General features: G+C 39.8%; 1 protein-coding gene and 1 long non-coding RNA gene across 3 annotated transcripts; one reads left to right on the top strand and one right to left on the bottom strand.

The window, feature by feature from the left end:
* On the top strand, window positions 1-24,550 carry syt9a (synaptotagmin IXa). Of its 2 annotated transcripts, none has more exons than XM_078795692.1 (7): window positions 1-456; window positions 11,195-11,696; window positions 12,484-13,039; window positions 19,195-19,315; window positions 19,413-19,584; window positions 19,709-19,838; window positions 22,629-24,550. In XM_078795692.1, exons 1-7 carry the CDS (start codon window positions 309-311, stop codon window positions 22,689-22,691), a joined length of 1,692 nt encoding a protein of 563 aa, XP_078651818.1. In that variant the 5' UTR covers window positions 1-308; the 3' UTR covers window positions 22,692-24,550. The 2 variants fall into 2 exon arrangements, with proteins under 2 accessions (XP_078651818.1, XP_057944610.2); XM_058088627.2 differs by having other exon boundaries at window positions 22,623-24,550.
* Window positions 13,886-15,171, bottom strand: LOC144901616 (uncharacterized). The gene is made up of 3 exons (XR_013629668.1): window positions 15,039-15,171; window positions 14,432-14,560; window positions 13,886-13,999 (listed from the first exon to the last, which is right to left on the bottom strand). It is a non-coding gene; the product is annotated as an uncharacterized LOC144901616 (long non-coding RNA).
* Window positions 24,551-25,196: the final 646 nt, after the last annotated feature.

Raw genomic sequence — 25,196 nt, 5'->3', positions numbered from 1 at the left:
TGCGTGGATTCAACCGGTGGCTTTTTAGTGTGCAGCAGCAGCACACCTACTTTGAAGACCACACATGAGTAAAAACGCCACACAGATCACCGTTTAAGGCACACGTGGGACACGCTCATCGCTTTTGGTCTCACTTTTTTTTTTGTTCCTTCGTGGGGGTTTTATGTGTGATCCTCCATCGCGTGGGTAGGTGTGCCGCCTGATGAGCGCTCGACTGGCAGCGTGGTAAAGGCGTGAGTGTGAGGCGAACAGACCGCTGTGGTGGTGCCTCTAAGAGAACCTCCATGATTTAAGGATGCTGGTGGGAAATGCCTGGAGACAGAGATGACGAGATTTGTCAAAAGGCACTTGAACTCCTCTCGGATCTTTGTTCCAGGGGGGAAGTGCAGAGCGAAAACTGCTTGGATTTCATCTACTATTTCCGTGATTTGGCCAGACCACGCTACTCGGACTCAGGTGAGGAGAAAGGCTTTCAAATGAATGGATGTAAAGGCATGTGACTTCTAAAAATACACCTTCAACTCCAAATGTGGAGAAATTATTGCATGAGTTTGTCATTGCAATAATTTGTCCACGTTTGGGTATAATCGTATAATATTCTATTGAATTTCCATTGCAATCAAATCTTCGTGCTTTGTTCTCTTGCAGGTTAAATACAATAAGATCGTTTATCTGTATAGTGGGTTTTTTTTTTACATTATTGCAATATAGTCATGGCTTTGCACAGACATGAATTTGCATACTCCTGCACTTATTGTTGTGTTAAGATGTGTGTATGTGTGTGTGTGTTTTCCAATGTTTTTTTTTTTTCAGTGGACTTACTGAAGTTAAATTGTGTTGCAGGGATAGCAGTATCTCAACACCGGCTTGCATATTCAGTCACAAATGTCACGTTTCACCCTTGTATGTATGTGTGCGCGCGCGCGTGCGTGTGGTAGACAGCAGTGAGACGTTTTACTCATTCATCTTTTGTTTGAATATTACACTGATCCATCATCATTCAACCTATATGAGCTCATTAGTAACTATTTGTATTCCCTCACTTGCACATCCTCCTCAGCGTTTGATAACCACGAGGTGGAATTTGATAAATACAAATCATCTGACAGCTATGTGATGACACATCAATATGACTAAGGAAGCAATTATAAGTCAGAGTTCATAGTGACTATGGCACATTGGCCTTACAAAGATGAGGAGATATGTTCAAAGATATGTTAGAAATATGTTAGATATGAAGATATGTTCTTTAGAGATGCCCTGGCCTTAGACAGGGGCAGGAAATAGTACTATTTACAGTATATTACAGCCCGCTGTGGTGTAGTGGTTTCCCTTCTGGACTTTGGAGCCTTGGGTTCGAATCTCCACGAGTCAGCATCATCGGTATTCATCAGGAAGGACATCCGGAATATAAAGGGCTCTAGCCAAAAATAAGTATACGGATCAAAAAGATCTGCTGTGGCGACTTCATAATCAGGAAAAAGCTAAAAGAAACAAACAATCCTTTGGAACTCACCACTTGCTTCACTCTATTATGGTTTTTCAAAAATATTTTAATTAATAAATCATAATGTTTTGTGGTTGAATACAGCCCATTGTTTGTCAATAAAGATGCATATCTTACATGTTTTTTGGGTTTTTTATGCCTAAACTAAGCATTTTCAAGCATGATACACATACAGACCTGGTCAAAATCTTAAGACCAGTTGAAAAACAGGTAGAATTGACCTTTTTTTGGTACATTTGGATCTCAATGACGTTTTAAGTAGAGTGACACTATGCAAAAGAAAGAAGGGGGAGTGTGACAAAAAGCACTATGAAAAAGTAATTTATTGAAAAGAATAATAAAATTAAAACTGGCTGTTTATCATCCCATCAAAGGTTTAAGACCATCACTCTTGTTAATCACTTCAGAAAAATTGTTAGGGCATACTTGATGCAAGTGTTTCCAGGAGGCTATTGGGAACATTGCTCCAAGTGGTGAAGATGGCTTCAACTGTCTGGCCATTTTTAGAAACTACCCTCGCCATCCATCCCCAAATGTCCTCTATGGGATTTAAATCCCCAAAAGTGATGTTATTCTCCCTGAAGAAGTCCTTGGTCAAGCGAGGATTGTGAGCTTGCGGCGTTGTCTTGTTGAAAAACCTCGGTCATGAGGGATGCTTGCTGCAACATCTCCACATAACTAGTTGCATTTGATGACCGTACATCCTGAAGCTCCAGTGTTCCACTGAATGAAAAAGCACCCTGGATCATGATGGACGCCCCCTCCACTGTGCCGGGTAGAAAACATCTCATGTGGAATCTCCATGTCATGCCAGTGACGTTGGAAGCCATCTGGACTGTCAAGGTTACATTTTTTCCACTTTCACCATCTTTCAATGTCCAATGTTTGATGCTCCATGGCAAAGTCTAAACAGGCAGTTTTTTGTCGTTGAAGGAGACAAGGTCTTTGAATTGTTTTTGAAACCTCAGATGGCGTCTGATGGTTATTGCGCTGCAGTCATCACCAGTATGGGCCTTAATTTGGGTCGAGGACCGCCCTGTGTCTTGATGGACAGTGAATCGGATTCCAAGTCTCTTTTGGGTCTACCAAGTGACTTTTTTGTTCCATAATGCTCAAGATCTTTCAAAGAATTTCAAAAGACTATCTTACATCGTCCAACCTCAGCAGCAATTGCACGCTGCGAGAGCCATTGCTTATGCAGCTCGACAAACCGACCATGTTCAAGAAGGGAAAGCTTTTTAGATTTAACCATCAGGAGGGCATGACCCTGTGAATGCCTGACAGAAAATGAGACTTTTGAGCAGATTTTGGCTTTTATAGCCTGTGGTCTTAAAGTTTAAATGAGGTGAAAAATATTTCAGTTTATTATCATCTTTTTTTTAATGACAAGTGTTTTTGTCTCACTCCACCATCAATTTTTTCCATGTTGTATCAGTACTTAAAACCTCATTAAGGTCCAAAAGTGCAAAATGCATATTCTAACAAACTTTCAACTGGTTTGAATGAAATGTAGCATACCACACTGACACACATACAAACCAGAGTTGATCTCTGGAATGCCAGTAGTTTTTGAATTTGAACAGGTCCCCAATAAAAATTCCATTCAAACACGAACTAACCCTGACATTAATTCTTGTCCTTCACCCCTAGGGAACATATTTATAGCAACACACACAAGTCTTATTCATGTCTTAAATGGATTTTCAATTATGTAATACCATAATATAATGTGGTTATATGAGTGTTATTTCATGTTTAGAGGGCTCTCATAATTCAAAAATAAATGTAGCAAAATCTGAGTTTGATTCACAAATGCTTCTTTAAAAGTGTTTAGGAAAAGGACAGCCAGTTTAGAATATTCACATCCTTGTGGCACTAGACAAGTGTGTTAAAACATCATTTCCACCAAGGAAAGCACCCAGGGCTCTGCATGTTTACATCAAATTACTTCTCATACAGCACTGTGCAAAATTTCACATGATCACATATTTGATGTGGTAGTATGATGACCAAATGCAAGCAGAGTGTAAGAGTACCACCAGACAGTACCATATGAGTCTCACAGGTGGACACTGCTGCATAGCTTTCCTACTATTTACTAGTGGCGTTGGCATTTTGCCCCCACAGCCTGCTTGTGGCCAAGGACTTATTACCTGAGTTTGTAAACAATATAACAATCAGTTGTGGCTAGCAGGGATGAGCCGGATACTCGTTATAAATGAGAATCTGTTACAAATAATGCATTCAGATAAGAGTATGAAACGAATGAATTTTGTCATTATCCGTACTCATGTTTAAAGACACTCAACAACTCAATGCAACCTTCATGGACTGGCTAGTGGCTCACATGACGAAGCACGGCTCAAAAAGAATATAAAGAATCAAATAACAACTAGGAAGAAAGGCTAGGGCAAAGAGAAATTCTCATGGATGGTGTGGAACAAGAACATGTCCAAAATGGACAATATTACAATAATACAATAGCTACAAAAAGCTAACAGGAATCCAGGGGGATGCATTAAAACAACAAACCATGAAAGCAAAGACAATTACCCAACTAGTAGAAGCCACAGGCAAAATCAAAAAGCACGCTAATTGCTGATCACGCACAAAGTGCACACTCAACGCCCTCAAGCACAAATGAAGCTGCAGCATACGGTGCATAACAGGAAATAGGAAATTATGCCAAAATCAGGGTCCCAAATTCCAAAGTCCAATTTGCCAAATTGAAAATTTGGATAGATCAGCGTACCTTTTGTTGCCAGATACTTTTGCACTTTTGTACTGGAGAAGCTCCACAACCTCCTCCATTTTTTTTTATCCAGCTTTTACTTCTGAGATATAACCATGTAGATCCATGTACTGTAGATGCCGCCTCTATCTCCTTAAGAGGATGCTAATTGGTCATACAGTACATGCCCAATTCAGGTTGAAGCGTATTAAAGTACATTTATACGATTAAACTCGTCCCTCGGATAATGCATCCATCCATCCATCCATCCATCCATCCATCCATCCATCCATCCATGCATTTTCTATGGCGCTTACCCTCACTAGGGTTGCAGGTATGCTGGAGCTTATCCCAGCTTACTTCATGTGAGATGCAGGGTTTGATTGATGCAGTAAAATACAAATGTATTTATTTAATTAACAGTAACAGACCAACAGTAATAATTCATTAATTTCTGAGGGCACAATGTTCGAACCAGGATGTAGCGAGGGATGACTGTGCAGCCATTTTGGCCCCTCATCAAGAAAATCCTTGATTCAAAGATAAGCAAGAAGGTGGTTGGTGGTTTGTGGTTGATTCACAGGCGTAGTATTGAACCTTGCACCTCGGGCATGTGAAGAACTCCAACTACCGAACCTACCACCACTCCCATGTTTAGTTGTTTTCCCTGTATGGTTGGAATCATGAGCATATATCACTCAGAGACAATTTTCAAACAAATCGAAACATCTCAAGAGGGAGGCATTCTCATAGATTGCCTTTTCAGCACTAGGTTGCCTCCTACACTGCTGCATCTTTGAAGGCCCCATGCTACAAAATTGCTTCACTGTGTTGTTATACACTCTCTGAATCTTTACAGATGTCGATAGATTTTTTTTCCCTCATTCCGCTTTCTCTGGCAACCGGCCCACATGATGGTGTCCTCACATCTTAGGTCCCTGCATTTCTCCACATTCCTCCCTCAAATCACACATACTCTGGTTGGTATTCACAGGATCTCCAAGCGCAGAGAGAGGACGCTTTGTCAGCGACTGTGTGAAGCCTTCTGACAGTGCCCACACAATACTCAGTCTTGCTTTGACTTAGCAGGCTCAATTTACTTTATCCGGTGTTATCTGTGTATGTCCAAACATATCGTGTATTATTTTTCATCTACTATGCATACTAATGGCCTAATATCTGTATTTCCCCATATAATGACTGGTGGCCTTTATTTGGTCAACTGCACAACAAGTATAAGACGTTGAACGTCCCATTTTATGCGATTTTCATCTATTTTAAATAGTCTCAAAGGTCCCACAATAGTGTATTGAAGTGTTTCCCAAAATCTATTTTGATCCTGGAATTTAGAATGTTTTAAAGTTCGTTTGTAAGCCTTACTATGAATACGCTGTTTTCTGTGTCGGTAGCTCTGCTTGTTTGTCCATGCCTGTCTCTGACGTGTGTTCAATTTCAATTTCAAACACTTCATTCATCCCGGAGGGGAAATTTGAAAGGCAAAAAGAGCAGCATACCGAGGAGCAGGACAAGAACAAATGGAACATCAGACAATAAAACAAAGGAAACTATACCATTAAACAATGGAAATTAAATGGGGGTTGGACAAGATCTGGACAGGGAGGTGTCAGAGTTCAGATGCTGGACTGCTGTAGAGGTAAAGGTCGCCCTCCTCTGTGTTTTGCAGAGTGAGCAGTTTAAACTACGACATGATGGGAGACACTCAGAGTGTAGTGCATGGGAAGCATCCTGTGAGCAGTGTGTTATGTGCTGGCCACAATATACAGAAAGGGCACCGTTTGTCGGATTTTGGAGCTGATGCTGAACAAGTATGTCTGGTCCTAAAGACTAAGTGGGTAAAACCCCGGGTTAAGTGAAAATGCTAACATGCTCTCAGTGAAGGAGTGGTAGATAGTCAACAGCGGTTTTTCAACTCCAAATGAACTCAGCCTCCTCAGATGACACTGTCTCTAGTCACACTTCTTGAGGATCCCCTCTATGTAGAACAAACTTGGGAGGCTGTCAAATATGGTGTCCCAAGTACCTATACTCCTCAACCACCTTCACTGCACGCCCCCAGGTGGTATAGATGGCCAGTCCCCAAGCTCCAAGAAGAGAGATTGTGCACTTCATCCAATTTTACCAGACACGTCATTCATTCATTTTATACCGCTTATCCTCACGAGGGTCACGGCCATGCTGGAGCCTATCCCAGCTGTCTTCAGGCGAGAGGCGGAGTACATCCTGGACCGGTCGCTTACAGCACCTGGTATTCCCAGGCAGTCTCCTGTCCAAGTACTAACCAGACTCTGCTTAGCTTCTGAGATCAGACAAGATCGGGCACACATAGAGTGTGGCCATAAGCTACACATACACTTGCAAATGTAATAGATGCCATATATAACCAACTCTTAAAGTTTTCCCTTAATGAATTGCGTCCGAGCATCGCATTCATTGGGGCGCTGCAATGACGTCAACCTCCGTCTGGGCTCTGGGTCCCCTGGCTCAGCGTTGCATCGCCATCCAGAAGTGTCTATGATGCTTGTCTTTCAATGGAGTGCTTTGCTCCGATAATTATGGGAAAACTTTTCCCATAATTATTTTCTTTATTTTACACCTTTATTATTGGTTTATTTCCGAGATATGCCTTTTGATGGTTTAGTTGCTGTGTGAATAGTTTGTTTGTAAGACGACACCTTGATTCAGACTGTTATATTTAGTAATGGTCTCCTGCAATGACCAATCGGAAAACATAGAAATTATTTTACAAACATTGCAGAGCGAACACAGCTGTGACGTTTATTCAACATAACATATTAGTGTGGAGGCCACCATTCTATTTGAGGGAATGCAGATACAGCTGATAATACATTTAATGTAGTAAAGTGTTACATTTCCTATACAGACCACAGACACCCGAAGTAAAATCAGTAATTAATGTGTAGATTGTTCTTTTATAATTAATTACATTTGGCTCATTAGGTGTGATGTGTACATGGATTTGACCACCATGAAACACACAGAATCTCGAGGCAATGATGTCTTAGCATGGAAAAGGAAAGTCTACTGCTGAGCTGCATACAATACTGTGGATAAAGGCAGTGAGGATAACAAACAGCAGACATGGTTGTACAAAGCTAACCTTTTTTCATTATGTTTTTAACACTATATTGATCCGCTGAAAGGGACTGAAATGGGTTTCAATTAAGGTGATGGTAACAATTGTCAATCAATTGATCAATCAAATCAATTACATTTTTTAATGTTTTTTGCGAATTAGCAAATGAGAATGTCTGCCTTACAGCAAGAAAGTTCTGGGTTCAAATCGCAGCCCTTTGCCTGCAAGGGTTTTGTCTGTAAGTGTGAATGCAAGTGTGAATGGTTGTTTGTTTAGATGTGCCCTGTGATTCGCTGGTCACCAGTCCACAGTGTACCCCATCTCACACCTAACTCTCTGAACAGACTTTGACAGGATAAAAGGTAGAAAACAGGTCAATGAATTAATCTGCTGAAAAAGTGACTCTATGCAAGAGGTTTGCAATCTGCTATACAGCCAAATCCACATAGCTTGGCTGTGGTCTCGGGCCATTGTAGATTCATGTGTTGGACATTTGTCAAAATCAAACTGACCTGAATCTGTGCATTCAAAAGAGGCTGTGAATGGAGTGCAGCTGTGAATAAGTGAACCCGTGCAGTAAGTGCACAGTATACAATGAGGGGTGATAGATAGATGTCTTTGAAGGTAACCATTGGTTATCCATAGCAAAATGTTTAGTCAAAAAGGGCTGTTATTTTGACATGTAAAGAAATTGTGCACTAACTGCATCATTATCTTGCAAGTGAAATTGGCGTTTGCCTCGTTGCTCACAATGATTAGACTGTAGTCATTATGATTAATTTCCCTTTCAGCTGCTTCTTGCCACGTTGAATAATCCATACAAATGTGCATTAAAGCTAAAGTCTATAAAATCTACTGGCTTTATTAACGGTACCATGCGGCAGAGTCAAGACATGACCGAAGTCCAAGTATGCCTCACTGGCCTCCCACAGAACGAGGCGAAACAAGACAATAATAGGCAGTGTCAGAATGATACAGCAGAGTGATGCTATTACAATGCTGCTCTGGAGCATGTGTGTGAGCATCAGCTTGCATTTACATGGTGTTTGCAAGTTATTATTAAAGCAACAGGTATGAATGTAATAACAATATGTGTATGGTAGAATATACTACATATCTTCAATATAACACCACTGCAAGAGAAACGGTTAGGTCAATTACCAATTCATCACAATACACAGTAACTGCTGGCCTGATTTGCTGCTAATTAGAAGTATGAGCCACCTTCACAGATACACAGGCTGCTTTCCCAGCTTCTTCCCAACACTTGTTGCCGGGCAACAGTTGAGTCTTGCACATGCTGATTAAAATTGTAATACAACAATATCAAGGGCCTTATGTATTTAAAATAATGAACATTACCTAACAGGGCTTTGCAGCTTTGAGTCTGTCTTCCTGTCTAAAAAAATACCATACACATAAAAGCAAAGTATATTATAGAGTTAATCCAGAGGTATCTGGACAATGGTATTTTTTTTATATTCATAAATCACCATAATGACTTTGAAGTAAAACCCATCATCCAAAGCAAAACGCATCAAGTATTGGCTGTATTTATTTTACTACATAATAAATATGTGCTCATTTCAAGGCACCTGACTACACTGAGCCCTCCAGTAGATGCATGTAATAGGTACAACGACACAGTAACTCGTAAACACCTGCAAACTTTATAATTCTTGAGTTCTGACAGCTGCTAATGTGTTCATGAAACTATTCACACATCGTGGTTTGATGTGCATGAAATTGCACACCACTCATGTCTGCAGGCAGGAGAGATATCCATTTTTAACTCTTAATTAGAATTTCTGTACGTAAAAGACTGGACTGTTATGCTGTTCAGCAGTTTATTTTGATCTATTCTATCCTTCTAAAATATTTCACCTTGTGAAAAAATAAGAGTTGAAGAACATGACTATTTGGTCACACCTCACCTCCTTTTATGGCAGTGCTTCTCAAATAGTGCGATGGACCACCCTGTGGGGGTGTCAGTCCATAACTAGAATGTGTCTGGTTAAGCCTCAAATAACCATAGGTTGATGTTAAGTGTACTATATAGGGACAATTTGCTGGTTATGTCATCTGAACACACTGTTTAGATTGACTCCTTTGTTGTTTAGAAAAGCTTGAGAATGTGTACATACCTGTACACTTGCAGAGATTTGAGGCTCTAGGCCAGTGTCAATCGTGATTGACCAGTCGATCTTTGGGACTTGCCCGGTCAATCGCTGGTGTAAATTCCCTAATTACAAATTTCTATTTAGTGCAGGCACAGCTTAGGGCAAACATGTATTTATATATATTTTTTCACTCCGCCACATTGCAGGGCAGCTAAGGGTCATCCTTAGAACCAATGAAAAAGCAATTTTGAGCTATCCAGGCAGCTGCTGTTGAAATGCACATACAGTATATATTTATGACTGTGTATTGGTCATAAAAGATACCAAACAGAGGTAAGTGACATTAGATAATTGTTATTAATCTAGAAAACAGAACAATAGCTTTAGAATAAACACACTTGTTGAACTTGTTGCCTGTGATGACAAATTTGTAAAGTCGTGCCTTTCCAAGAGCAGTTGAGAAAATTAGGTGGCCTGGGGGCCAGATTTGACCCGCTACCTAATTTTTGTGGCCAGCAAAAGCCTGGAAATAATGCTTGTGAAAATGTATTGTCAGTTCTGACAAAGTACGCTCTGTATGCAGTTTTTTTTTTTACTTTGTTGTTGTTGTGACTTTCAGAAGCATTAAACATTATAAGCCAGTTTGAAGAGGTGGGTGTTGGCATGACTCCTGAAGGTGGACAGGTCAGTGCAGTTATGGGCAGGTGGAGGAGGGGCTTCCAAAGGGAGGGGGCAGCGAAGCAAAAGGCTGTGTCTCCCCAGGTCCAGATGTTTGCCCATTGAGAGTGGTGGCAGGCGGTTGGTGTCAGTGGAGCGGAGGGGACAATTTGGGGAGTGAAGGTGATCTATGAGGTAGTGTGGAGCCACATTGTGTAGTGCTTTGAAAGTCAATAGAAGCATTTTAAACTGTATGCAATATCGAATTGGAAGCCAGTGTAGGTTTTGGAAGATGGGGGTCGTTGTCATCTCACTTATCTCTTTAAGGATGCATATACCTGTCTGACACCCTTGGAAGTGCTAAGTTCTGTTCTGGGAAATTGCAGCATTTCTTAATAATTGTTTGTGTACGTAGTTGGCTTTTTTTTTGGGCATTCGTTTTTTATCTTGTAGCGCTTACATACAGTGATTGCAACATTTATGTTATTGTTAATTAATTTTTTATTTTCTATTCTTAATTAATTGGATGCTGCTGTGTCTTTCCCCCATTACCACTGTACTTTTATTTCATAAGTACTCTGTGTGCCATACAAAATAAAAATGTTTTGTCTCTTGCTGGGCTGCACAGCGGCCGAGCGGTTAGTGCGCAGGCCTCACAGTTAGGAGACCAGAGTTAAATTCCACCCTCGGCCATGTCTGTGTGGAGTTCGCATGTTCTCTCCGTGCATGCGTGGGTTTTCTCCGGGTACTCCGGTTTCCTCCCACATTCCAAAAACATGCTAGGTTAATTGGCGACTCCAAGTTGTCCATAGGTATGAATGTGAGTGTGAATGGTTGTTTGTCTATATGTGCCCTGTGATTGGCTCGCCACCATTCCCGGGTGAACCCCGTCTCTCGCCCGAAGACAGCTGGAATAGGCTCCAGCACCCCCCGTGACCCTCATGAGGATAAGTGGTAAAAAATGAATGAATGAATGTCTCTTGCTCACCCTTTGCCCCCAAGTTGTGAGTCATGGTTGTTGTATAAATAACAGAAATTATACTCTTCTTCATTTTCTTTTCCAGATGTGTCGGTGAGTCTTCTGTCTCTGGTTGTGACAGCCTGTGGCTTGGCTCTATTTGGAGTATCGCTCTTTGTTTCCTGGAAACTCTGCTGGATACCATGGAGGGAACGTGGTCTATTCCCCACAACCAAGGAGCCCCATGGCGGGCACCTCAACCCGGCCATGAGTCCCCTACCCACCCAGCCGGTACCCAGGCAGCCAGTCTACACGGCCGTGGACCCCCCAGTCCACAACCGCCGTGAGTCTTCACAATGCTCTATCGCCAAGGAACCCACTCCTGTGGCGTCAGTTGTTTCTGTGGAGGCTCCCGGTACACCTGTATCACCACCCCCTGTAGTCCTGGCTCCACCGGAGGCAGCCATGAAGATCAGTTTTACATCTCCAGACATTCCACTTGATGCCCAGCAGGAGAAAAATCGTGAAAATAGGGTTCACACTAACCCTCGGATTCAGAGACAGACAACGGAACCTTCACCCTCCGGGCACTCCATGTCGGAAACTGGGTCAGTTATTTTTTAACTATATCAGATTTACAATCATGTGGAAAAAAATAGAACACTCATGTCACACACCCACCCACACATGTCCTCCATCAAGCAAAACGTATTTGTCTGTTAATGACACAGCATTGATGAAATCTATCTAAAAATTAGGACACCTCATGGAGTGTATATAGGTTTTACTTTTTAAAAATCAGCTGCAGTCACAGCATCTTGGCTCGCCCAATAACTTGTTTGTTATTTAGACAGGAGGACGGACCAAAAGTTTGTGGACTGGTTTGGCAGGAGCCAAGAAAAATCATTCCTTAGTTTCCTTGTGAAAGGAAAACCTGCAGCAGCTATTTAAAGTCAATAATTCATCATGCCAAGCTATACGAACTTCTTACCTCATTTTCTTTTGCATTTTGAACATTTTTTTTTCATTTATTCTCATCATTATTCATCATTTATACCTGATTAGCTTATGGTAATGGGAATTTCTGAAGCTTCACCTGCACCGTCCAGTATCTAGGTATTTATTTCAAAGTCACACTGGATGAATTTTTGGTTAATAAGTTGATGAATTGATTTAAATTTACTGAATCGTTTTGGATTGTATCTTTCTAAATTAACCCATATCATCCTTTAATTGTATCGGTAACCACAAATTGTGAATCAAATTGAATTGTTAAAATAAATTCTTACACCCCTAGCCATAATAGCTCAAAAGCAGAGCTTTCCAGTCAACAGGAAGCAACACAGAGTTGTTAATGATGAGTGTGTAAACTCTAACTATGTTCTTTGTCCACAGACAAGGCTCCATACACCGACATATGAACTTGTCCAACCCTGACTTCAACGTGACTCAGTTCCAAAGACAGGACTCACTCACTGGAATGGGACTGGGCCTTGGGCGCCTCAAACCGGAGCTCTACAAACAGCGTTCTCTGGAGGGGGATGACGGTAGTCACAGAGGCGGAGCCTGCGGGCGCCTCCACTTCATCCTGAAGTTTGACTGTGACTTGGAGCAGCTGATTGTTAAAATCCACAGAGCGGAGGACCTCCCAGCCAAGGACTTCTCTGGAACCTCTGACCCTTATGTTAAAATCTACCTGCTGCCTGATAGGATGACCAAGCATCAGACTAAGGTGCACCGTAAGACATTAAACCCTGTGTTTGATGAGGTCTTCCTGTTTCCCGTGGCCTACTCAGAGCTTCCCACACGCAAGCTGCACTTCAGCGTCTACGACTTTGACCGATTTTCACGCCATGACATTATTGGCCAAGTAGTCGTGGACAACTTCTTGGATCTGGCAGATTTCCCACGGGAGACAAAGCTCTGCCGGGAAATCAAATATGTCTCCACGGTAAGTAAATAAATAAATACAGTGTGATCTGTGCGACTGAATAATAAATATACACATAATAATCTCCTGTGACATAAATCAGAAAAGACTTCAGAAAGACTTGGACTGTGAAGATTTTCCTACACTGTAAAAAAAGTCAGTAGTTTTTACGGTGGCTTTCTGGCAACCCAGCTGCCAGTTTTTTTTACCGTAAAATCTACAGTTTTTTTACAGTGTATAATAATTGGCAAGATAAATGCTGTAGTGAAATGTAATGACAATTAGCATCCATCTCATTGGTTACTGCAGAAAATCAGTCTGTGATACAAAATAAATGAGGCACAGATGTTCAAATTAAAAATAAATCCATTTCTGAAGCTCTCAGCTGCAATAGCAGAAATTTGGTAGTGCACTCTTAAAAATGCTGGGTTAAAAACAACCCAATCTGGGTTGTTTCCCAACCCAACGCTGGTTAAATATAGGACCAACCTCGCGTTGGGTTATTTTAACCCAACAAGTTGGGTTGGTTCTCTTAACCCAACAATTGGGTTGTACATTGGGTTGTTCATATGACCCAACGCTGGGTTCATATTTACTACACGGCTGGGTTATTTCAACCCAACAAGTTGGGTTGCCAATATACCATATATATATATATATATATATATATAATTTATTTATTTTTATTGTATGCTAATATTATTAATAATATATTACAATGACACCAATGTAACAATAAAATATTTATTTATTATATATAATATATTTATATTACATTTCCAGAACATACAAATATAACAACTCACAACATTTCCTTCACATATGAACAAATTATGTCCAAAAAAATTACATTTTAAGAACGGGTGAGGGGGACAGCTATGAGATAGTGATATATACATAGAACAAGAGGCTCTGTGAGCAGCAGCACAAATGGGTAGGCGATTGTGCCTGCTGCAAGTATTCCACCATGTTAGCTCCGACCTATGATGAGAAAAGAAAAAAAGGTAAGTATTTTGTAAGTATTTCTAGCAGTGCAGAGCAATTGTCATCAGCTCTCTACTGAAGCTATTTCAATATACGTATATTCTACGGGGAGAAGTGTGACACCTGTAAAGTCAATGGCGTGTTCAACAATTTATTCAGGGGGTTTGGCCAGTCTAATGTTTGGTCTGTGGTTTATACGTCACACATCACTATGGAGTAACAACTTACACCAAGTTACAACTTGTAAGAATAGTGCTTCATGAAATGAGAAACAGCCAAATGTTACGCTGTCACACATTCCACGAAATACAATCTTTTCAAGTCGCTCCTCATAAAAAGAGTCCTGCTTTAAAACTGTGTAAAAGAACAACTGGAGTCATGTCACAATTCATTTACATTTTAATTTCTGTTGAAAGGTAAATTACTTACCAGCTTAACATCGATGAAGGCTCTCTTCACCTCCTGAATACTCGCCCGGGCCAATTTCCTGCCCTTTTTAAACACAGGCGGAGGGAGCAGGATGGGCAGCAGCGTCATGGGCAACTTCTCCCCTGGCATCTGTAGGACAATTATGGGTGTCATTACCAGATTGTTGAGAACATGAGTTTTAAATATTATAATATATTACAATTTTAGATAAAACTGTTTTCAATATGTTCCACTACTGTGCAGTGTTGTCGTATTGCAATCAACCCTAAAATAATATTGAGAAAATGTCTCGATTATGTTTACTTGGTCTATATTAAAACACAAAAACACACCCCAAACATTTTTTTTTACCAATTGGGATCATAATGTGTACCATAGAGGGTTTGTCATCATTGTCTCAAGCAGTGGTGAGCAAACTTTGACTCGCAGGCTGATATAACAGCAATATATATTGGAATCACAAGATGGCTCACCCTGTTAAAAATGTGGGTATTGGTACAAGCAACAGTGACTGACCCACCGCAATTTCTTATGTCTATAACATATAGCAGGCACAGTAGCTACTGTAAAACAATACCCATAAAATGAAGGCATGAAGATGACTTACCTTTCAATCAGCCCCGGTAGCTGCCACTCAGTCAATTTGGAACTGACAAACTCATCCATAGATACTTTTCAGCGAACTGAAACATCACAAAGAGGGTGCATAAGAACAAACATACCATGAAATGAAATAAGATTCAGTAGTCCAAACATTTATATGCAACTTACAAAACTGTCGTCGAATTCGCGCCCAAACTGATTAGTATACAGTGGACTATCGGTGGCTAACGGAAGCCCGCTAGCATGCAGCAGTCTAGCTTAAAAAAACACCGGTTCATCAGCACGCTCGTATTAATTCACGAGATTCTTTAACTTGATATCACATAAAATGGCAAATTGACGAGATAACTGACGTTGTCCTCATAACTATCACACATGTCTCTTGTAATTTCAACAACATAGTTTGGTTCCTACATAGCTCGCCAGCGAATGTGTTCGCTTGCCACTTTTGGAGGGAATGGAAGTTTGCTAAGGTTACCGATCGATTCCTCAAGCTAGTACTCAACAGTGCTTCACGAACTTACATTTTAACACGTTTATGAAGCGTTATATAATAATATAAAGTCATTTATACGGTAAAACAATAGTGGGAATGTAACAAACCTTGCTCCGTGCTGAAATTGGTCTCCTCAGATGAAATGTGGGGTCCGAACGAAGTAAGTTTGTGGGCGGGGCTTTGTTGCGCGTGTCCAAAATTCTACCCAACGCTCTGGGTTGTCCAAAATAACCCAGCACAATATAATGGAAATCACAACCCAGCAGCAAATAACTCAGCACCCAACAGAGTTAACCCAGCGAATTGGGTTCTCAGAATACCCAACTCAATAAAAATAACCCAATTAAATGACCCAACAGGCTCAACCCAGCGATTGGGTCAAAAAAATAACCCAGCATTTTTAAGAGTGTGACTAAATATATATCATGCGGCATCATTCTGGCAAGATTTACACGTTTGCAGCTGAAAGTTTAGGTTACAATGTTAGTTTCTCTGTTATGGTTTGTTATTATAGTACGTGTGAGATGTTTTTCCACATTGAAGCTGTGACTAGGGTTGGCTACGACCAGGGATGTCTAGCGAAGACTGACCAACAGTATCACCCACCCAAATTGGTGATATAAGAATGAGACATCAGTTCATATTGGCACTGGTTTTTCTGTCAATAATGATATGTACTCCACACAGTAAGAGGCTGGCTAGCTCAGTACTGTATGTGCGTGCTGATCGATTATTTCCAAGTTCTGCCTTTGGATTGTAAATATGCAATTTGCAATGAAAGAGCTGGTTATGTCATTGAGGAGAGGGTCTTTCTTTAATCGGTTTCCTTGATGCTACGTTAATGCGTGACATGCTGAACGCGCCCGGTGTATAATTTCACTGATTGCATTAGTCCCAAGTTTCATATTTTGGCATAAAAAAACTTTATGACCTGAGGGAAGAGCTGCAGTTTATATCAGTATCGGTATGAAAATTAAGTACTGGATATCGGTAAGAAAGCCAATCTCTGAAACTGTCATGGGTACATTATGTGTACATAATGTTGTGGGATGTTATATTACAAACCCATAGACACATTTCAAATGCAGCCAATACATCTGTTTTATGCACAAGTCAATATCCATGCATCCATCCATTTTCTCTGCCGCTTATCCTCACTGGGGTCGCATTTATATTGGAGCCTATCCCAGTTGTCTTTGGGCAACAGGCGGGCTACACCCTGGACTGGTGGCCAGCCAATCACAGGGCACATATAGAAAAACAACCATTCACACTCACATTCATACCTATGGACAATTTGGAGTCGTCAGTTAACCCAAAATGCATGTTTTTGGAATGTGGGAGGAAACTGGAGTCAAAACAATATCAGTAGATGGAATTGGTGCAATCATGCATAATCGATTTCTATCAAGCACTTCATTTGGATTCCAAATTCTTGCCACCATTATGTAAGCAGTCTATTCTCTTTAAACACACCATTGTTCATTCACTCCTCACTCACAAACTGGTCGTGGTAAACTACATCTGTAGTCACAGCTGGGGTAGTCTGACGGAAACATGGCTGCCAATTTGCCCCTCTTCGACCACTATTCATATTGATACACTAGAGACACAACAACAGTGATTGGGTAGATGGAGTGTGGCTCAAACAACCAACTTTCAGGTTTCTGGACGACATGTTCTTTCTCCTGAGCCACTGCTTATTACTATTATCATTGGCAAACTGTAGACCCAGTAGCCTACACTGTGTGCACATATAGAAAAGGATGTGCCAGTTGAGTTCATTAAAACGTGAGCACAGATGGATGTTTTGTGGCAGCAGCATTTGTCTTCTTGCGTCATTGTACTGCATGGTACCATATCACATGATACCCATAACTCCAGTTTGGTTTGAGGCTCCTCCCAACCAGACAGAGAAAACAAATGAAATTCAATTGAGATGTTGTTTTGTCAGTACCTCTAATTGAGGTTTTATTGATTTTGGCAATGTGTGTGAATTCCCAGTTGATAATTGTTTTTTGGTGTATAGTGCAGAAACTTCTGGCCATGTCCTCTATACCCACATATTGATTGTTAATCAGTGCATCTAGCACTGGTATGCTCCATTCACACAATCTGTTTTCCTTTGCATTCTTGAGCGTCTAACGCAAGCACACAAAGACACAGACTGTGCACAGTTTGCCTTGTTGCAAAAGCCAGCTATCTGTGTAAATACGATACTGTATGTCTCAGTGGGAAAATATGCTGCAGCCAATTGGCAATTGTGCCTACTTTATTTGAATGGATTAGATCATTAGATAATAACCGCATCATGGTTTCCAATGAGACTGTCCATATTGTAACTTTCATTGCCAGATTTAACATGGGATAGTAGTACGATTTAAAATACCATATCATAATATGGAAATTAAATAAATACAACTTTTTTACATACAATACACTGCAAAGACTATGAAATTGCACAGTTTGTGATTGACTTGGCCACATTTTGAATTGAAGTACTATTTTTTTCATCCTGGAGTATTGGAGCATTCCTTCTCATGTTCGCAACATCAAACGTGTGCACTGTGTGTGTGCATTGATGACACATCAGTGTGTTCCATTCAGCAATTATGTTGGCTAAAAGGACAAGAAGGTTTTAAAGAGTGTTTTAATCATTCCAAATATACAAGTGTTGAAAATGGGGGTTGTCAAAGTCGATTTTGAGTTTTGGCCCTCTGTACATTAGTTTTTTGACACCCCTGGTAGAGATTTATACATCCAAACCAACAGGTGGCACCAGGTCATAGTTTTTCACTAGTTCTTCCTGTCACTCACTCACACCAGTGACCTGGAAAGATTCATCCACGAAAGACATAACGCAGGGGAAATGTCTCAAAGGTTGTTCAAGTGAGCAAACAGAAGAGTTAAGATGTCTAATTTTAACATTAGAGTAATCAATTAAGTAACAACTGTTGAGCAGCTAAGAAATATGATTCATGATATTTGATTTCACTGAAAATACTCCTATATTTGGGTCACTACAGAACATCATATATTGTATTGTACAGCAATACATTTCTGTGGTCAAAAATGTGAATGCCAAGCTATTAAGCAGTAAAAGGTCATCATTCACTAGTCCTATTACTACTGTTCGAAAGGATTGTGGAGAATGGAGATCTATTTACATTTTATCAAAGAGGATTTCTGTATGTGGCCATGTGATTAGGCACAGTTATGCTTCGGCTGAGAATCACACCTGGTTACGCTTGACTGAGCTGCTCAATATAGCATTTTTAACGCCCACTTGCACAGCATGCAACATAGACTATTTCTTTTACATCATCCCACCATTGAACATTTTTTTTAAGTCCCACCCTGATTAAACTCATTGAACACCACATATATAAAAAATAGATTCTAGTGTCTGAGATCTTCAGCAGACGCGTGTGTGTGTGTGCGCGCTACTTCTCACCCCTCCACTTGAGTTATTTTAAGAGCAATGTGTGATTCTGCCTTTCTGCGCTCAAACATAAGTCTCCAACTGTGGAGAAACCAGAGTGTGCTTTAATTAAAACACATTTCTCTACATCGCCCTACACCCTCAGCACATGCCATAACAATAGCACTAAAAACAGTCATGTAAATGTGCCTGTATTTAACATGTAAATTCTTTATCTTCTAGGATAACGTGGACCTGGGCGACCTGATGTTTTCTCTGTGTTACCTACCGACTGCGGGGAGGCTGACCATCACCATGATAAAGGCTCGCAACCTAAAGGCCATGGATATCACAGGTGCCTCAGGTAAGGAAATGTCCACTTCTCTTTACTAAATCCACAGCTTTGACAGGGGTTGAGTGAATGAATGTTATCTTATAATATTTCATTTCTATTCTTATAGATCCATATGTAAAGGTTTCTCTCATGTGTGACGGTCGCAGACTGAAGAAGAGGAAGACCTCCACAAAAAGGAACACTTTGAATCCGGTCTATAACGAGGCCATTGTTTTTGATGTCCTGCCAGAGACGATAGAGCAGATCAGCCTGCTGATTGCAGTCATGGATTATGACCGGTTAGAATGCCCTGCAATAATTCTGTCACACCACACACCCCATTGTTGAACTTTTTTTGCAACATTTTGCATTGCAGAATCGATTGTAACCAAATGTCTTGTCTTTCTTCTCCTATGCGCTCAGCGTCGGCCATAACGAGGTCATTGGTGTGTGTCGGGTTGGCAACGACGCAGACAGCTTGGGTCGAGACCACTGGAGTGAAATGCTCACGTATCCCCGAAAACCTGTCGCCCACTGGCACCCTCTTGTTGAGGTGATTACTTTATACTTGAATACTGATTACTCTTCAGTGTGATTTGTTGAATACACTGACTTTGCATGGGGTAAACCTTGGGATGGTTGCCAGTCATTTCAAATAAAATGCAATGACATCACAGAATTAAATGCAACACAAAGAACAAAATAGCATATGAAATGTCAATTGAAACACAAATAATAAACCCACAAAGGACTGGATTAAGAATTATACTCAAAATTAAAGTGGAAAAATTACACAGCAGAGAGATCCAACTTCTTCAGAAAAATATATAAACTGCACAGATTATCAAGAAAGAAAGTATTGGTATTTTGTTGGGGAAAACGGGGATCTCCTACCAGACGTTGATTAGGACAATCTATAGATTAAACAATGCATGATGACCCAGACATTCTCAATTGGAGTATTTGTTGTTGTTTTTAGCAGTGGTGTTAAAGTTGCTAGTGTCAATCAAAAGTGAGTATTATCATCTCCAGGGAGTCTATATTGAGGATGTGCAGGGTGGACACATTTTGTAGTCTAACCTCACAGGAAGTGAGTTAAAGTGTTTTGACTCAGGGGAGACAGCTTGAAGTGGAGAGAGAAAAAAGATGCTGCTGGTGTCTTAGCTTTAATTCCACAGCCCATGCCTTTGAATTAATTATCTGCAAAATGCAGGAAGTCTTTTGTCAGATGGAAAAGAGGGCATTACAAGAATGCATCACCTCATTAACTAACTTAATGAGGAAGGGTACACTGCTGGTCAGATCCTATTGTCAGTGTGAATGGTGGCAAGTGGTCCCAAGTCAAGAACAGCCATGAACAAATGTACTTTTATTTCTTAACAAGAGAACATGCAACTCCCCAGAACAGGGGTATTCACATAAAATGTCTTCAAGCATAGGTGCCCACTTAGGTTAGGTTAGGATTAGGAACCACTGACCCGGATTAGGAGCAGGATTGGTGTGGATTGTTCATAGACTTATCTTTTGACCTGAGCGTTGGTAAATCTTGTTTCTCTCATTTCGCCACTTTGTAATAAATGCCATATCCTCTGAGCATATACCTGTTTTTGTGCTTCAAGAGGGAAGGATGAATATAAATGGGTCTGTCCATTCTGCGTTGAAAGAATTGTCCACTTTTCAGTTCTTTGAGCGCTATGTTGTATTTTTGTGTTCTCTGTCTCAGCTGTCTCGGTGTCCTCTTTATCCATATATATCAATTGTTTCTATCTTCTTTAGCTGTATGTCTTTTTTTTATTTGCAATTGGTCAGTGGATTTCCTGTGGTGATAAACTTTTACAAAAAAGCCTGACAAAGATGCGTCGATGAGAATAGAAGCACCCCGTTAAAACAAAAAAATACTTGAATAATTTGTCTATAGGTCTGTAATGGACGGCATCGAGGTCTAACCGTGGCCCACCTGCCACGTGTCATGCCTGCTGAAGTTTGACCTCTGTATTTTTGGTTGAATTACAAATTATTCATTCACAGACAAAGTATGAGGAAGTATGAAGAAGTAATAACTCACTCGTGTGAAGTTGCAAATTTTATGCTACTCCTCAAGAGATGACTGCTATTAAGCAGAATCCTCTTTGGAAGGAAACGGCCACTAATGTGACACATCGTGAAAGAGAGTGACACACAACAACATTAGCTTGAATGCTTGTTGTAAAGCACTGACTCAAAAAAAAAAGAAATAATAGAGATGACTGTCAACAAGCAACAACAGCAAGGAAACACTGCAACATGTGGATGGGAATACAAACTAGCCAGAATCTAACACTAAACATTGTTTCTCTTGTATAATCTGACAAGGCCCTATCAAAGGACTCCCTGCCTGCTTGCTTTGCTTTTGAACTTTTTTAAATCGCTATCAGTTTTCTCATTTTAGATAAAGCACAGTGGGAAACTAATGAGAGAGAAAGTGGAAGACAAAAACTTGTCATGATTTGGCCTCAGGCTTCAAGAGATGGGTCTCTTTCTGATGGAAAGCTTTCCATGAGCAGTTCACATGTAAATAAGAGTGAAATTGTGGTACAGATGAAATTGAGGATGGCATCACCATCACTAAAGCTCTCTGGTGAGAAAAGGCAGGATGTTTGGCATGTATGCAACCAAAGAGTTGCAAAATATAATTATATTAAATGCTTACTGCTTTTATGGCTTCGTTTATACACTCATCATGGAACACATTGAACCAGAAAAACAATTATAAAATAAAAAAAGACCCATCTCCATCCATCCGTTTTCCATGCTGCTGATCCTCACTAGGGTCACGGGTATGCTGGAGCCTATCCCAGCTGTCTTTGGGCAAGAGGTGGGGTGTTTTTGGAGGAAAAAACATGCTTGTCTGTTGAAGATTGGCGTTCAGAAACACAGTGAACACACGTTTTTGTTTCCTGCTGCGCATTTTTTTCACCTTTCCAACCTGCCTATGTGTGTTGGATAGCACCACATATGTTGACCACAAAAACAGGGGAAGAAAAGACGACAGCTCACTGACTTCTCGTTGTTTACTTCAAAGAATAAACTGTCCATTCGCAAATGGCCCATCACTACACATAATATACTTGCAGTCATGTTAAATTAAATGGGTAACTGTCTTTTGAATTATATTTTGTGGATATATATTTATGGAAAAAAATTATACATACATACGTACATCATGAATAGCATTTTTGGCCCATGTTGAGGTTGCAACAACTGTTACAAAAGTGAAGTTATCATTTTGACAGTTAATATTTACGCTCACCAATGCAATTATTTGAAATGTTATTACATATATTGTGCTTCTTTACAGTACCAGGGGACCACAGGCAGTAGCCAGGGAGGATCCTGTAACTCTCTGAAAGCTCCACCTTCTCCATAGCCCACAACAACATTTGACAAAAAGATCTCGCCTAAGGCCTGGGCTCAGCCTACTGGTGCTGCTAATTACTGCACACAACACACACACCAGCACATGCCTCCACACACACAAACAAACACACAAACAAACACACACACACAGTTAAAAGTGCAGCCGTCTATGGTGTTAGAGGATGGAAAGACACAACTGGATCAGTTGCATGTTGAATGACCACTCTGATGGATGTTTTCTTTTCTATAATGTTCCATGAGAAAAAAACAAAGTGGTAAACGATCATATGCAGACATTGGACGTCTGTCTTCCTTGGTTTACACATTTTTTTTGTATTACATTGTCTTGTTACTTGTCTTTAACTGAGGTGAGTGTGTGTTTACAACCAGTCAAACTGCCTTTCTATTTGGTAGAGAGAATTTGTGCATGAGGTCATTGCTTGTTGAGATATCTCCCTGTTGTTTGTTTGTTTGTTTGTTTCCCTGTTGTTCTGTTTGTTGATGTGAAGTGGAAGTTGATTGGACGTGTTTGTCTGTGAAGAAAAAAAAAATATTGTCAATACCTATGATTCAATCAAAACTAGCCATTGTTGATCCAGCAGATCAAATTTGCTTTTTTTTTTAATCAGTCCAATTACTTGTTTTTCTACTTTTCTTTTATCTTCATACAGTATATATGAAGGAGTATTAGGGCCACCTTGAAAATAAATAAATTTTAAGATAATACCTACATAAAATTACAAAACAGTAAAAAGTCATAACTTTTTAGTAGAATAAATTCTTGGGGAAAAATATTTATTTAAAATATTATGCGCATAAACTTGGATACGATGATTGTTGTTGATTGAAGTTGATTGTTGTTAATATACTTTTGAGAAAATAACAGCGTAGTCAATGTTTTGTCACATCAATACCATTCAATGAGATTATTTAACCCACTGCAAAACCATATATTTTCAGTTGTCAAAACGAAAGTGTTAGAACAATTTAATAATTGTTTATTATGACATCAACTGACTAATATATGGAACTGCTTTTCTCAGGGTGTGTTAAGGTTTGTGTGGGAATTTATTCAAATTAAAATGAATTTCATATGCATAATTATTTTTCCTTTAAAAAAGTCTTATGTTTATTGTGATATTATAAATTTACTCTAGTATTGTTTCTTGTAATTGTAGTTTTGGGGGAGGGGGTTTCAGTGTGGCTCTAATACTCACTCTCTGATATTACCCCATTATCCTCTACAGAAGGCTTAGAAAATAACCATCACAATAAAGACAATTTACAGCATTAAAATGTTTAAAATAAATGTATGCAAAATGACAGACACCCTATTGGTTTTTAGGACAGGCAATAACTGCTTGTGGAAGCAGACTGCAAAAAGACACAGCTAATAAGACAAACCTATTTTTAAAACAACTTGGAAACATTGCTACAATGTTTTCCCATGCAGTGAGCCATCAGTTGCATATCAGCCTTTGGCACTGGCAAGCAATCAAATTTGTACTCACAATTTGGCAAGTTAATTCTTAAATGACCTTGCAGGGATTCTGAAGGACTTGTGTTATGGATCTGCTTTGCATGTAAACAGGAAATGGTTGAACATTTGAGAGATGTGTCTGGAAAGTATTAGCAAAAATAATATATATTTTTTCCATTGTCTTCAGTTCAAGGGTGACTGGTAATGACATGACATGAAAACATTGTCTTTTTCTTCCAGTTTGCAGTCATGTGGCGTCATGATCAAATGTCTTCTTCTTTACTTAAATGTTTTGAGATTGCAACATCTCTCCAGTGTGCCTATGTGGATGTTACTTTTAGGCTAGTGCTGTTCTGTTTTACAGTGAGCGGTTACAATAAAGTGTTGTAACGGCAATCAAATGTCTACTGTTCATTTTAATTTCTTACATATAATCTAAATTATGAGAATTAAGATTGGAGTGATACATTAAAACCCGTTTCAGAACCAAAGGCCATGCTCGTACAAATGACATATTAGCGTCTCTTAATCAATAAAAACTCAGTATTTGAACCAATGAGAAACTGGTAACTTTGTGAATTTTGCGGACTAACATACTATTAGTCAGCCAGTAAATAGAGTACTTACCATATTGATACATCAGTTGGCGATTAGCTCAATCAAGTTTGCTTTCTTGGTTCATAAACAAACTTCTTTAACGTGGTGCTTGTTACAACAATGGTTGTGTAACTATTAAAAGTGCTATTATATACTAACTAACCACCTAACTAAATTAATATGTTTTAATCATGAATCTCGCTAGCAAGCTCGCTATTGTTAGCATTGTTGCGGTTGTAGTATGGTAGCGCTCAAGCTAAAACCTTACAAAAGTTTACAAAGCACGTCAATAATACACAAAGTTACGATAATATTTTATGAACAACAAACATTCTAAAAAGATGCACTGCAATATGAATAACATTTTTCTATGTATTTAACATTTAATTAACCAGATAACCCCATTGAGATTGAAAGCTCAGTTTTAATATAACAAAC

The sequence above is a fragment of the Doryrhamphus excisus genome, linkage group LG13 (assembly GCF_037039965.1).
Source record: "Doryrhamphus excisus strain RoL-2023G ecotype Guam linkage group LG13, RoL_Dexc_Guam_v1.1, whole genome shotgun sequence".
Lineage (NCBI taxonomy): Eukaryota > Metazoa > Chordata > Actinopteri > Syngnathiformes > Syngnathidae > Doryrhamphus > Doryrhamphus excisus.
Note: the sequence above shows the minus strand (reverse complement) of the source record. Positions and strands in the feature narration are given on the sequence as shown.

Bases quoted from the DNA above. Each gene is read 5' to 3' on its own strand.
- syt9a (XM_058088627.2), top strand. From the start codon at position 309: ATGCCTGGAGACAGAGATGACGAGATTTGTCAAAAGGCACTTGAACTC. The intron at 19,316-19,412 runs GTAAGGAAATGT...CTATTCTTATAG, and splicing joins GGATATCACAGGTGCCTCAG to ATCCATATGTAAAGGTTTCT. The intron at 19,839-22,622 runs GTGATTACTTTA...GCTTCTTTACAG, and splicing joins ACTGGCACCCTCTTGTTGAG to TACCAGGGGACCACAGGCAG.